Below are 15086 nucleotides of genomic sequence, written 5' to 3'. Positions count from 1 at the left end.
CCACATTTTAATACGTTTAACAACCTACATACATACTCATTTAATGAGTAACAATAATTCGATTCAGCATCGAGATCCACCACTAATTTTAGAATTCGAAATCAAGTATTTTAGCATGTTACTATACTCTGTGTGCGATGATTAAGATAAATTTTTTGGAGGGGCAATTACCCTGGGGGGCGTTATGGACTTATAACATGGTGAATATTGGGGAGCCGATTTCTCTGGAATGGGTGAATGGAATTGCAAGTTCTTTTTTTTTGTTGGATTCTATATTTAAATAGCTCGGACCCATTTTTGTATTTTCCCGAAATTCGTATTTTGAAATTTCGAAAACCAACATCAAAATTTTGATTTTTCTGTTTTCATCAGATTAAGTTTCTTTAGCACTAAATATGAATGCAGTCTTGTATAATGGCAATAAATACAGTTAGCAGGACTATATTCTTAAATTTTATGAAATTTTGAACTTAGCTATAATTTCCGTATACGCATTTTTTGAATTATATTTCTATAAATTATATTATAGTTCGTCTAAATCATCTCGCTTTGCTCTTTGGATAATTTGTTACCCCGTAAAATGGTGATGGGGTTCGTAAGGGCTGTTGATTCGGGATTTTAATACAATACGGCAAACTTGCAATTGCAAAATCCAAGAAATTCCACTTGCAGTAATACGACAATATAACAATTTGCGACAATACTTCCATCGACTGAATCAATAGACAAAAAACATTCGAAGACAATACACGAGCTCAAAGACATTGAGAAGGAACTCATGACCAGTATTACTCGAGCCATGTCACTAGAGGGAAGTCGGTCAGTTCGGATTTATTTCAAAATTTCATCACATTTAAGAATTTCAGCAATAATATGGTATCAAGCAATGGGCTCAGAATAGATCACCTGGTCTATTGGTCTAACTTCCTTAATTGTAAGATCTCAAAGTTGACGTTGCCAATACCGTACTAGTGTGGGAAATCGCTTGGGCCCACGGGATACCAGTATACTTTTGTCATCACAGGACACTGCAGTTTGAATGGGCATCTGAATAAGGTAAGCCTAGTTTAATCTCCCACCAGCGGGGAGGAGAATGAGTCAGTGGCTCATACTTACAGATTGTAAAGCCTACAGCGCCCTGAGATTTAAAATCTTCATTTGTTCTACCTTAAGGACGGAGGAAGTAAGGGAGTATCCTATCCTCTCAAAAAAGTTCTGGGCTTTCTGAGGTCTGGCAGAGTCGCCAGCTCTGTAGCTGGCGAATCGAGAGAGGCTCTAACACAATAATCGCATTCGAGTGCATTGAGGTGTCTGCAATAAGTCCAAATGGTGACATGAGCGGCTGGACTGCTGCGCCTATAGGCAGGAATCCTCCTCATATAATACATACATACAATGAAAGTAGTTAGCAAAATACCCATGTTTTTGGAGGGGGCCTCTATTGATTCAGTCGACTGAATTATTGTCGCAAAAATGCGTATACGGCAATTATAGCTAAGTTCAAAATTTCATAAAATTTAAGAATATAGTCCTGCTAACTGTATTTATTGCCATTATACAAGACTGCATTCATATTTAGTGCTAAAGAAACTTAATCTGATGAAAACAGAAAAATCAAAATTTTGATGTTGGTTTTCGAAATTTCAAAATACGAATTTCGGGAAAATACAAAAATGGGTCCGAGCTATTTAAATATAGAATCCAACAAAAAAAAAGAACTTGCAATTCCATTCACCCATTCCAGAGAAATCGGCTCCCCAATATTCACCATGTTATAAGTCCATAACGCCCCCCAGGGTAATTGCCCCTCCAAAAAATTTATCTTAATCATCGCACACAGAGTATAGTAACATGCTAAAATACTTGATTTCGAATTCTAAAATTAGTGGTGGATCTCGATGCTGAATCGAATTATTGTTACTCATTAAATGAGTATGTATGTAGGTTGTTAAACGTATTAAAATGTGGAGGAGAACTTATGAAAATTGCAATGGAAGAGCAATGGGAGAGATGTATGCAGAAATGAATTGCGGAAAATATCCTCCAACCAATAGCCTCCCCCAATCGCCTCCGAGTAATGGCCTCCGACCAATAGCCTCCTGAGGAAATTAGCCTCCCTTACTAGGTAATGGTCTCCCAAGTCCCAACCAATATCCTCCCATGATAAATGAATGTATTATTTTATTAGGCGAAAAATGTGAAACGAGTCATTGACCATGTGATGAAAATGGCTGTGAAAAATGCGCAGATTTGCTAAATTCTGCTTATCACTTTAAAGATAGATGAATACATATTTGGATGATGATATGACGGTTCGCTCGTAATACCAAAGTTTAAACAAATTTTCGTTCGGTTTCTCGTAAGATTAGACCGACCGTAAATTTGTTAGCTCGATGGTGAACCGTTACGTTCGCACAGTAATAACCACAAATATGGAGTGTCCGCAAATTGTAAGTGTCAAGCTATTATGACCTGCAAAAAATGAATGGACGAATCAAATTGAACGAAACTTTTATGGAATACTAACGATGAGTATACTGTTAACTATTTAAAGTTAGTTAAAGCTAGTGTAACCTGTACCACTTATGCTGATCACACCAATGACACGGGTCTCAATCCTACCCATTCAGAGAGAAATCTATTCCCGATGCCATCTGGCAGTAGCCGGAAGATTTCTCTCGCAATGAGGCAGTCTTGCCTGGATCTCATCTTTTCTCTTCCTCCTTTTTTTCTTTCCTTCAAAGAAGACATTCAGTCTAATATCTCTCTCTGAGCAACATTATTGAAATATTGAAGAAGAAGAGACCTAAATCTTAAATTTAGGTCTCTTCTTCTTCAATATTTCAATAATTCATATTCAAGCTTTAAATAAATAATTGTTATTTAAATAGCATCCTTTGTGTTGCCATCATAATCATTTGACCGTTCCTCACCAAAAAGACTTTGTATCTTCCCCCGGAAGTTAGAATTAGGTCGTGAAACGGACATGTGTACATATAAGAGGGATTCAATATCGCCTTTTCAACCTCATCCCTCTCACAATATAACATAGCTATCTCGTTACACTAGCTATAAGTAAGCAATTTAAAAAACAATGCATTCATTTATCATGAGAAGATTTTGGGTGGGAGGCGATTCGCGTAGGACTCCCACGGTGGGAGGATATTAGTCGGGAGGCCATTGGTTAAGCGAGGCTAATTTCCTGAGGAGGCTATTGGTGGGAGGCCATCGTCCGTAAGCCGTACTAACTGCGGTGCTCCCTCTTCATACAGTATCGAAATATTTATATATATCTGCTTTTTTCACGTACAATCGTCACCACGTGGTGTGCATGTATGACTACACCAAATGGTGGTAATACTTTTCACGGCATGGTGATACATAAACCTTGCCCGCATAGTGACAAATTGTCACTGGCTGGTGTTATTTTTTTATCACCATTAGGAGAGGCGTATTATCATTGCTCGGGTAAATTACACATGCACATGCTCAGATCTGAAAAAAATCCAAAAGCCAGGCTTGTCCTGCATCAGCATATATCAGGATTCCAAATAAGAATTACTCGTAATACTAACAAGTCCTTGATTTTATTGCAGTTGTCATTTAACTTCCTCTTGCGAAATGTAATAATTCAGTTAACTCCATCACCATTAAAAATAACGGTAAAAATCATCATTTTCTCACGAACATAACATACATACTTACATATCCATACCATCTCTACAATGGCGACGGCAGGTTAAATAATTCAGTTCTGACAAGACTTAATACATTTTGTCTAACGGTTATCAACCATGCAGAGAGATAAGATAGTTGACGGAGTGGCCAAATTCCGCAACTAATCCTCGTCTCGTCGCTGGAAAAGATTGCGTCAGTTTGAGTTTGAGTGCGTCGTATTTTTATTACAAACGCTGCTGTATGTATGTATATGCTAATTTAAGAATGAGCTGACCAATATGATCCACCATTTCCTCGGGAGGATCATGCATTTGACCCGCCACATTGATATGTACATTTTTAAATTTCTGAAAATAAACATATTTTCATATGTATTTGGAAATTGAAAAGCATGGTCAGTGCGTATATCCACGCAAACCAATTTATAATTTCATCACTTTCCTCCAAGCGGATTTGCACACTATGCGAAACCAAACACTGGCTAGCCAGGGTTATCAGCGACATCCAGCATAACGTTTGGGAACACACTCAACATTACCTCCATCATCCTCACCTCCATCACATCTTTAAGAATAAAATTATAATCTCGACAGTGCAAAATTAGTTCTTGGATAAATCATGAGTAAGTTACATAATTATTTCTGTTAAAATTAGAGCAAATTCTTAATTAGAGTGTCGACCATCTCAAAACAAGAAATTAAAATGAAGTAATTCATTTTAATTTTGAAATCCTTTACATTTAAATAAATACTTTATTTAGATCCTACTCCGTATAAAATCGCTAAAATTTTGCACGACGATTACATTGTATTAAAAAAATGGAAACAAATTGGCTATGAACTTGAAGTTGAAGAAGAAATTATGACCAATGTAGAAGAGTGGAAATATACCGGCAAAATGAAAATGGTCGATATTCTAACAGTTATGTTCGTAGAAGCAATGAATGTAAATGAAAATTATGTGGAAAGCATACGGAAAGCCTTGAACGAAACCAAATGCATGCTGGCACTTGGTAAGTTAATATGAAGCGTGAAACATATTTAGAAATTTGTCAAATTTCCATACTTTACTCGATTATCACTAGGTAAGCTTGACAAAAACTTGAAGACGGAAGAGAAAAAAGCCCCGCCTCCTACAAATTCCGTCACGTAAGACATGACCGTATAAATAAATACGTTTATACCCATGAAAATTCTGGCAAGCGGAATTTTGACGGATTAAAATATCTATAAAATTTCCCAAATTTCATAAACTATAGCTTAAGAAGGCTAGAGTTTCACAGAATTAGTGGATAAATATGATACATAACATTTACATGACCTCCAGGCCAACCCAGCTTCCTGATGAGGTCGATGGGGACGATGACGATGTGATTGACTTGACTGATGAGTATAATCCTTTACAAATCCAAGTAAAACTGGGTGCAGCGTATGGCAGCGTGGAAGAGGGGGTGAGTTGTAAAACATTTTTACTCGGAAATTTTGTAATTTATTAGTGTGGACTACAACATATGAAATTAGTGACACTACGTCAGGCTTACGGATGGTAGTTTCCCACCAATAGCCTCCTGATGAAATTAGCCTGCATTACTAATGGCCTCCCAACCAATCTCCTCTCGCTCAATATCCTCCCAGACTAATCGCCACCCACCCAAAATCCTCCCATAATAAATGCATGCATTGGTTTTTTAATAGTTAATTTGCCCAATTAGGAAAATTAACTATTAAAAAACCAATGCATGCATTTATTATGGGAGGATTTTGGGTGGGAGGCGATTAGTCCGGGAGGCTAATTTCCTTAGGAGGCTATTGGAAGGAGGCCAGTACTTGGAGGCTATTGGTGGGAGGCGATTTTCCGCAATTCACTACGTCAGATTATTATTGACACGTGTTTCCACCTAGCTTGTCTCGATTGGGGTAAGGAGAAGTGTCTAGTATTGACTAGGTTCGGATAAACATGACGTCCATCAGCGTGTTTTCTCACATTTTTCATATCGCCCCAAATGCTGAAAAATTCATTTTGGGACTCGACCTGTTTGACCTTTTTCCGTGGGTCGGAAATAAATATTTTGCCATAAAGTCTCACGAAGCCCCATAATTGGGGTATTGTTAGACAGGTCTTGGCGTAAGGAATACGAATATATACTTTATAGGGTCTATGACTGCTCCCCGATATTCTAAGAATATCACATTAGTAAGAATTTTTCCTCAAAATCAGATTCAAGCAGTTCGCTAGTGTATCATGTGACCATGCATCTAAAAGTCAAATAGCATCGCGATGTTATTGTTATAAAAGTAAATTAAATAGTGGCCAACCTACAAATTTGTTCACGTTTCTTTACGCCAAATTTCCAATAGTCCTTCCACAATCGAAACAAATTGGGTGGAAAAATGGGCTTATTATAATTTTATCGACTGTACAAATGAAACAATACTCACATATTGAGGATAAAAGATAATATTACTTATATTCATTCGTATTAGTCCTGTATGCTCACCTCCCAACCGAGAGGGTACGTACTGATGGTGAATAATATCAAGTTCAATGATCCCGCCAGATTTCGCTATAGAATAGGAGCCCTGTACGACTCGTCTTACGTGGAAAAACTCTTCCCCGAGTTAAAATTTAAATTGGACATTCACGAAAATGTTGCAAGCAAAGAGGTAAATTACACACAAAATTATCACTCTACCAATTCTCACTCCCAGCCTTTGCTCTCCGGTTTCAATCAAATTAGTGTCATTTGATTACAAATTCAAGAAATATGAAACTTTCAAATAAATTTGTAGAGGACAAAGTGAACAAGCTTTACATTTTCCATATTTACTGCGCCTTTTCACCTCTTCGCATGAAAATATTTCTGTCAAACGTGACCAATGATTAAATCAATTTGTAATCGATTTAACACTAATTTGGTTAAAATTGGAGAGAAGACGCTGAGAGAGCTCAATCATGAATCAAACATAACAACCCATTTACACATAATTTGTAGGCCTTGGACAAAATAATTGATCACTTTCGACAGAAGTGTATCGATGAAAATGCGAAAACATGCATCGTAATAATTTGCAGTCACGGGGGGAAAGACGTCATCTATTCGTGTAACGGGGACCCATCCAATATTTATGAAGATATCGTGTACAAATTTAAAAACGCTTTGGACCCTGAGAAAGATAAGAACCTTGGGTTGAAGGACGTTCCCAAAATATTTATTCTGAACGCTTGTCGAGGCAGGAGTTATTGGGAGGATGACTCCGTCCGAGGAGAGGAGAAAAGGCCAGTAATGATTTCATACCAGTTTCCCAGCTGTGTACAGGAAGGTTTAGATGTCAGGTTATAATGGCAAATTTTTTCAATGGGAAAAATTCGTAAATTTCCATTAGCTACGGATTTGGGATTGAGATTTTTAATAACACTTATGGAACACTGATGACAAATTCGTAAAATATTAAACTTCAGAGGAAAAATTTCTGTAACTAATGGAGATTTGCGGATTTTTTCCATTGAAAAATCTTCAATTGTAATCTGACATTCAAACCATCCTGTATGAAGTGACTCCAGAAAAATATAACCATTATATTCTAAATTCATTGCAGGTACAAAAGATTGAAATGCCAACGATGAAGAATAAAAGAAATGTTACGCAAGTGTGTACCTGGTCCCCATTTCTGTTTCCGCGTGTTTACTTCAATCCGGACTTCTGAATCTGGAGATATCTACGTGAAGATTATCCTTCGCAAGGGCTTACGTTATGTATTCATCTTGAAGATGTAATTTTTCAACATGGTTGACGAATTTGTAAATACATAAATCAAATTTTTCATTCGTGCTAATAAATACATTTTAATCTTATGTGATGTGTTTTTATTGTTTTGTTCTACATCAATTATTTGCACATATTTAAAAATACATTAACATATGCAAACGAAGAAAATTTGCAAATTCATATAGTATTATTTTTATGATTTAACATACTCATAAAATCTTCATTTTCGCCAAATGTGACATTTTTTTCGCCAATAGGTACTTGAAAACCGTTGTTCTAAAGATTAGGTGGCATTTTTTTCCGCCAAACGGGATTTTTTTTGGCGAAATTTTTTCGCCAAAAGGGTTTTGGCTAAACTGTCCGACTTCCTTATTTGCATAGCGGATGAAATGGGAGATCATAATGCGGAAAACTTATTAAATAAATATGCTTGCACATAATTTAAGTGTTATGTGATTATTAATTTGTGGCCTGATTTTTTGATATAAGTTAAACAAATGTTTCTTTTTTAATGGTCGGAAGAATCATTTCGATCTTCACATTTTACATTGAGAGTATTTATTATTTCTTCGAATCCCTACGGGATTTTGTAAGCGGAGTAAAATTTGGCGACAATTTCTCACTTTACAAACTGTCAGGACTATATGCAAATGTTACCAAGGACTGCGTAAATTACTTTAGGGAACGTCCATATATTACGTCGTTACAACTCGATTGCAGATTTCATGATTGCAAAGAATTATTAATTTTCTTTCGAACAAAATATTATTTTCTTGGGCGCAATAAATTTGACCCATAAAGGATTATGTTGCAAGAAGGGAGCAGGCCTTAAATCTGGAGGTGCCATGGCCGCCAAAAGCATGCCCCCCGAAAAATCAGAAAACCGATTATCGTAAGATAAATTGATGTGGACACAGCAATTGAAAATTGTTGAAACAAAAATCAACTCGCAAAGAAGTATACGGTCCATGTGCGTACACTGAAGTGAATTAATCCTCAAGATATGTACTACGTCGGCGAGAATCAGTAGATATGTGCTGTTGATGAAACTTTTTCTCCGACGCCGGTTGAATCACCACCCAGTACGCAGCCAATTTTTCTTTAATATTCGGAATTTGAGCTATTTTACATAAATCCAAACTAGTTACGTCCGATTATATGTCTTCAGTGCATTGTTTTTGATTTCCACCTTCAGATCCACACTATTTGTAAATTGCCATCAAAATTTTTCGATGCGTTGTGCAAACTTTCAGATGAAAAGCAGTTCGAAGAAACTCTGCTGTCGGCTTTAAAATAATCGCTTCTTAGAAATTAGAACTTCATTCCTCATCAGAAATAGATGAGGATCACGATGAAAATACGTAAAATATTCTGCGACACGTATTTCACCTAGAAAATTAAAGTTAGTGACTCGGACTATAAAATGGAAATACCCTCAGTATACCCGTCAGAAGTATTATGCAGAATCGTTCATACTTTTTCTGCACAAACCATTGTTCCGGCCACCTGTGTAGAATTATGTCAAATTCGACAAAAGATTTTCGCACGGGTAGTGCCAATCGACTACAAATAGTATGAAATATGCAAATGGAACTGTCTGCCAATGTGCAGGGTTGGTGGAGATATTTTCGTAAAAAGACGAGAAAACGCATCCCAAAAGGGCTAGCAAATTTTTCATATTTCAAATTTGCTGCCCATTTTTCCCGCTTTTTATCTATGTAAATATCTTCGCTAAACCTGCGCATTGGAAGATACATAGTTCCATTTGCGAATTTCATACTAATTATACTTGTAATCGATTGAGGCTAGTTTGGTCCAAATCTGTGTGCTTACGTTGGGAGATCTCCATTGTTAGTACTCGGGGATCGCGAGAATTTGGCCAAATACTTACTTATTTATGCCTTGCGTAAAATGTAGATGTTATAAATTATCATGCATTTAAAAAAACAATTCACATCGAAAAAAAATTCAAGACTCAGACAACAGTTTAATTAACACTCTAAAATTTGCACACAAACATGAAACCTGATTAAAGAAATTTTGACACAATTTTAGTTCTAACAAATTCGTACTACTCTTGCGAAGAATAAAAATACTAATAATAGTGATAATAATTATTATTAACACGACATTAAATTGCAAGTAATTAAATCATACAAACCCAGATGTCGGTATTTACGAGTCTCCCAATCTCATTGCGGCCTGCACGAACTTTCCAGTTCTGTAGAATGAAATGCCTCGTGATGACGCCGGAGACTGGTTTCCGACCAAAGCTTTTGGCCACAAAATTCGCATTCTAATTCGCTTCCTACATCCTGGTTTAAATCGGTTTTCGCCTTGGTCTTCTTCCCGTCACAGGGCAAACACGTGTTCACGGGGTTACTCGTCGGCTCCAGGTGACGTTCCAAATTTTGCGGTGTCGCGTGTCCCGAGTCACAGACGGTAGAGGGGAAATTCCTCTGAAATTGGTTTCTTAAGCTTGTTAATCACTGTTTAATCTCGGTACTTTATACAAAATCAATTGGGAACCACAAAATAACCAAGCACTACTGTTGGACAGAACCAATTTTGTTTCTGCGAAACGAGTGAAAACCACCATTATAAAAATACTAATTATGCGAAATGGTTAGTATGCATAATTTGAAATTGGACAAATTCCCTTAATGGACATGTGTATATATTTATGTATACACGATACGTTCTTATTTTTCTATTAAATTGCTCCTTCTCTCGGGTTCCTTGAAGCTTACTACAAAATGTACCAAATGGGAGTGTTTCTTCAAATTTAGTACGAAATACTACACAAGTTTATGATTCTGGTTTTTCCTAGATTTTTCAAATGAAAAATCCGTCCTGAGTAGCAGGCTTTAACGGAAATGCCGAACTACTGCGAAAATTTTCAAGATATGCTACAATTAAAATATTTGAGATCCATTTCTTACAATAAATAAATCAGTTTAGCAATTTAGTCAGTAACGCATACCCTGTAAGAAGTATCATTTACTATTTTTTTGTCAACTTACATGGACCTGCGTGGATTTTAACTCTGTCAGAATTTCTTCCATTCTGGCGATGCAGTCAATAAGAACGGCACGATCGGAGATGTCTCGAGGTTCAGCTGAAATTCAGAAAAGCCAGCGTTTTGCATAAAATATTTGCTATAAATTTATGATAAAATACCAAATTTATGCATGTACACTGATGACTGACTACATTTTGTTCAATATACATACATAAATCTACATCTATCTACATTTATCTGTATTGATTTGTGATATGTTAAATAGATACAAAAGTAGATATGAAAATATCAGCATCTGATTTCTTGCACCTTATCTACCTACATTTCTTGCACTGAACAAAATTAAATGTGCTGAAAATACAAGGACTACCAGTCATTTGTCTCGTCTATTACCCCGCACTACTAAAATTTTCTACTGGGGTGCGCTTATTTATTTTCATTCGCGCAAACATAACCTTGGGATCAGGCCCCGATTTTGGGGGGGCAACCGGGGCAATTGCCCAGGGCGCCGAAAAGACAGGGGCGCCGTAAGGCGCCCGAGCGTACACTAGATAAGATTGAGTGTCACCGTCCCCACTCTAATCTTAAAATTACATAAGAATGAGTGGCATACTATGATCCCAGCGCCCCAGAAGAGTTTATCAAAAGACTCGTTTTTAGGTATAACTTTGCATTTTCCACGCCTTTATGTTTGTCAATGAATCATACCGTAGCAAGTTACATTGTGCTCGCTCTGGCACATTTATAGCCCTGGTCAGGGCTTATAGAATCGTTTTGTCCATCTGTCGTCTGTCTCCAAGTTTATTTCTGTTCTACTCATCCGATCGACTTGAAATTTGGTATACACTTAAAAATGTCAATAGAGGCATATTATGCGAAATGTGCCATTCCGCGTTGCATCGATTTCACCAAATGAAATATACAAATTGGGAAGCAAACCGTTGGCTCCTATTTTTATTACAGTTTAGCTATTTTAAATTATATTCAACCAACTCTCCTTCAAAAATTGAGGAAAGAAACTGGGAAAAATGAGAAAGCCAATGTACATTGGAATTTGACCATAACTTGCATTTGACATTTGATTTGCCCTATGAATATGAACGTTCTCATCAGTGGCGGATAGAGCCAACTCGGGGCCCCTAGGTGGGATTTTTTTGTGATATTTAACGGTATTTAAAATTCTTAACTAGTGTATCAAACAATCGAGTTACAACAACAGTTGACAACGATTGCCGTTCATTTAGTAACGATATATCGTGCGGCGGCCTTATGGGAGGAAATGGAATCAATTCCACGATGAATTTTTCTAAAATGTTTCTGCATATTTGCTGGTTTGAGGGCTCACGCACAACATTTCAAAAAATTTGGGGTCGCCACACCCCCTGGGGGAGGAGTTGACCCCACTGAGGGGGATGTGGCTTTTAAAGTTGGTCGAATCGACAGATCTTCGTATCCTGATAAAAATTAATATATCATTTACCTATCTACTGCACTCCAGTGCAAAGTTATAGTCGTTCAAACATCGAAATTTTGAGTTCTGCGCCGACTTTGCGACCATGTCGCGCACAACGCGACCCACATTGGGGGTAGTAGGATGTGGTATCCCAAGTAGTTCATGCTATAGTATCATCCTCAAAAAGAAAATTGACCGGGTCTCGTCTAGTTTAGGTACAGGAATTTTTTGAAAATCGTGAAAAATATAGCCGAAATAGGCTCGATCTGCACACTAAATAATATTTTAGAAAAATTCATCGTGGAATTGATTCCATTTCATCCCATAAGGCCGCCGCAGTGTGCGGTATGATGCCGCGTACTTAGAAGTTCTAAACTCCGCACGCATTTGTATAAACTCAGCCGAATAATTCCGTGTCGCCGATTTTTAAGGTACCGAAATTCAAATGTCGGAATTTTTAGCAATTCGAAATGAGAGCCAAAAAATAAAACTCCTTGGATATTTTTTTAACTTTCTAATATATTTTACTGGAAACTGCAAGGTCTTACGAAGAGAATAAGCTATCGTACGACCGTGTACGATGTTTTTGACGCCCACAGAAATGTTTCGCCAAAAACGTTTTTGATGCCTAAAATCGGGACCGAGGCGAAATTACAATAAGAAAATATACTGAAATATACAAAAGCATAGGTACATGCAGTTTCTACATACATAGTAGGACCATAAGTTCCCGCACAAGCATTTCTTGTGATAAATCACAAAGTATTAGAGCTATTGGCTAAAAATTTTTATGAATGAACAAGGCACTAATATTGTTTGGAAATCATAACTTCTTTTTCAAAATTTCCTCCACGGGCTTCTACACAAGACAAAAGTCGTGGCGGAAACTGCTCCATCGCGGCACGCACGGTTTTCATGAGAAAAGACCAGATCTTCTTTTGGTTTGACATCAGGCTTTCCACATTTATGTGCGATTTAGAACATAGTTGTATCTATAATTTTCACCACCAGTCATAATTTAGGAGATTGAGGTCTGCAGATGCTGAGGACCGTTCTTGGGAACAATAAAAGTCAAAATCCGTCTGAAGCCAGTTTAGGACAATTTTGTCACCATACGCAGGAGCAGAATCTTGTTGAAAGTTCCAATGTTGGTTTTCAGGGACTTCATGGTTCAGGTTTTTAATTATTTGCTGTATAACACTCTGAAAATAATTTTTGCCTCGAACTTTTACTATGTGCGGTAAAAATCAGAGATTTGGTTTCTCCAAGCAAGTTGCTCCCATTCACGCCATGACAATGACTTCTTATTGACTTCTGCACACCTAAGTGGATGCCAAACTTCCGTGGAGCAAATACCTGGTCATTTTTTAACTTTCTCCAATGGGGAAAAGTGTAGAACACTTTTCTCATGAAAACGACGCCTACCACGATAGAGCAATGCCCGCCACAAGTTATGTTTTGCGTGCAAGCCGGTGGACGAAATCTTGAAAAGGGGGTTACGATTTATAAACAATATTAGTGCCTTGTTCATCTATAAAAATTTCTAGCCAATAGCCGAATAATTAAGTGTTGCTTTAAGGTACGTTACCTAGATGAAGTGAAATTTTGCGTTTTCAGGAACAATGGGTCCAGGTTGACTAGGTGATGGCCAGGAAATTAAGCAAAAAATTAATTCTTACATAACACTGTGAAAAATCAACAAGACGATGAATTTGCTCAGCTTGTTTTTGTTTATCATTACTAATACCCATTCTTAATTTTTGATGCCCCTATATTATTTTGAGTTTAATGACCTAAATTTGTGTAGATGGTCCAGCCCAACTTATCTAAAGCAAAAACACAAGTCCACATCCATTTTCGTACAAAAAATTGAAACCAATCAGTACAAGATAGTCAGTTTTGAATTTATTTACGCTATTGTGAAATGATTACTCATGTATATCGCCCAGATGGCATAGTAATGCGTTCAAACCTTCAGACCTATATGTTATAGAACATTTAATATGGTCCCCCTGCAGATTGAAAAATTAGCGAGCCATTACAACAAAATTCTTTGACAAAAACACGCTACTGTACATCATGGTAGTGAGTTGGCGAATTTTTCGAGCAAAAGTGACAGTCAACATAAGTTAATTTAATTTCTAATATTGGGAATGCTTGGCCATCAAATATAACAAAAGTAACTGCTGCCAAAAATTTCCATTTTGAATATTAATTATAAATTTTGAGAGTGACCAATACTTATGACCGACTCCATCACACGTTTTCTAATGGTTTGTAATTAATTGTGTCAAAAATACTTGAATGTTAAAATGTTGAAATACCCTATTTTGAAGGTAATGAAGTTATGTGCCATCGAGAAAAAATTTGACCAACGTCAGTAACATATGAAGGTTTTACATGCATATGAAGATGTGACATAAAAAACGACCAATACTTTTGTCTACCGGGTGTATTATGTAAAGGGTCAATCATCCTTTATGTACGCCCCTTATTCATAAACTACCCTTTTCCGGTGGTCTAACAATGCGATGGGGTGAAGTAGAACCCTCCGATTTGGTTGAAATTATGAAGTTAGGTGGTCCAAGTCAGTACAACTAACGTTTCTTCAGCCAGTTTGTGCGATGCGCGATGGTTGGAGTTACTCAAAATATTTGAGGTCAAAGTTGAAAAACGGCCGACTTTTTTCAGGCGGAGTGAGAAAACTCCACTTCCAGTCTCTTCCCCTCGTATTGATTTTCACTCCGAAAAATTGTTCATTTCATCAATTTTAAATTTAATTTATTATAGAAAACCATTAATTATTCATTGCACATGGGTCTTGGTCTTTATTTTCAAATGAATTGGAAATCAGAATAACCAATCGTTTCGAAATGGAAAGTAAGTTAAGTTTTCCATGTTTATTTGCCGTTAATGAATTTATAAATTAATGTTAGTATGAATTTTTAATCCAAAGAAGTAAAAAATCCCACTTATTCAACTATGAATTAAATTAAGCGAGTATGAGGCGTTTTAATTCCTATTTAATAATGTTTTATTTTGGTTATTTTGCATCACTGCTTATACTTGTGCATAAAGGCGTATATATGAGAAACCTGAATAAAATCCATGCGAGGGGAAGAGAATGGAAGTGGAGTTTTCTCACTCCGCCTGAAAAAAGTCGGTCA

At 36.8% G+C, this 15086-nt stretch overlaps 1 protein-coding gene and 1 long non-coding RNA gene across 4 annotated transcripts; one reads left to right on the top strand and one right to left on the bottom strand.

The window, feature by feature from the left end:
- The first annotated feature begins 3984 nt into the window (after positions 1 to 3984).
- Positions 3985 to 7530, top strand: LOC110858973 (caspase-7). Of its 3 annotated transcripts, none has more exons than XM_035859158.1 (7): positions 3985 to 4300; positions 4439 to 4690; positions 4763 to 4826; positions 5005 to 5128; positions 6162 to 6341; positions 6671 to 7011; positions 7275 to 7530. In XM_035859158.1, the coding sequence occupies exons 1-7, from the start codon at positions 4297 to 4299 to the stop codon at positions 7300 to 7302; spliced, it is 993 nt and encodes a 330-aa protein (XP_035715051.1). In that variant the 5' UTR covers positions 3985 to 4296; the 3' UTR covers positions 7303 to 7530. The 3 variants fall into 3 exon arrangements, with proteins under 3 accessions (XP_035715051.1, XP_035715052.1, XP_021963548.1); XM_035859159.1 differs by having other exon boundaries at positions 3994 to 4300; positions 6671 to 6954; XM_022107856.2 differs by having other exon boundaries at positions 4036 to 4300; positions 6671 to 6958.
- A 1985-nt stretch (positions 7531 to 9515) lies between these two features.
- LOC118438627 lies at positions 9516 to 13711 on the bottom strand. Its single transcript, XR_004836955.1, has 3 exons — positions 13508 to 13711; positions 10468 to 10562; positions 9516 to 9903 (listed from the first exon to the last, which is right to left on the bottom strand). It is a non-coding gene; the product is annotated as an uncharacterized LOC118438627 (long non-coding RNA).
- Between the last annotated feature and the right edge of the window lie 1375 nt (positions 13712 to 15086).

The sequence above is a fragment of the Folsomia candida genome, unplaced genomic scaffold (genome assembly GCF_002217175.1).
Source record: "Folsomia candida strain VU population unplaced genomic scaffold, ASM221717v1 Fcan01_Sc023, whole genome shotgun sequence".
In the NCBI taxonomy this organism is placed as follows: Eukaryota; Metazoa; Arthropoda; class Collembola; order Entomobryomorpha; family Isotomidae; genus Folsomia; species Folsomia candida.
This window is presented reverse-complemented; position numbering and strand designations above follow the sequence as displayed.

What these genes read in the sequence shown, in the direction of transcription:
- LOC110858973 (XM_022107856.2), top strand. An exon ending in CAAATGCATGCTGGCACTTG is followed by an intron (nt 4,691 to 4,762) that starts GTAAGTTAATAT and finishes GATTATCACTAG; the next exon opens with GTAAGCTTGACAAAAACTTG. An exon ending in CCTCCTACAAATTCCGTCAC is followed by an intron (nt 4,827 to 5,004) that starts GTAAGACATGAC and finishes CATGACCTCCAG; the next exon opens with GCCAACCCAGCTTCCTGATG.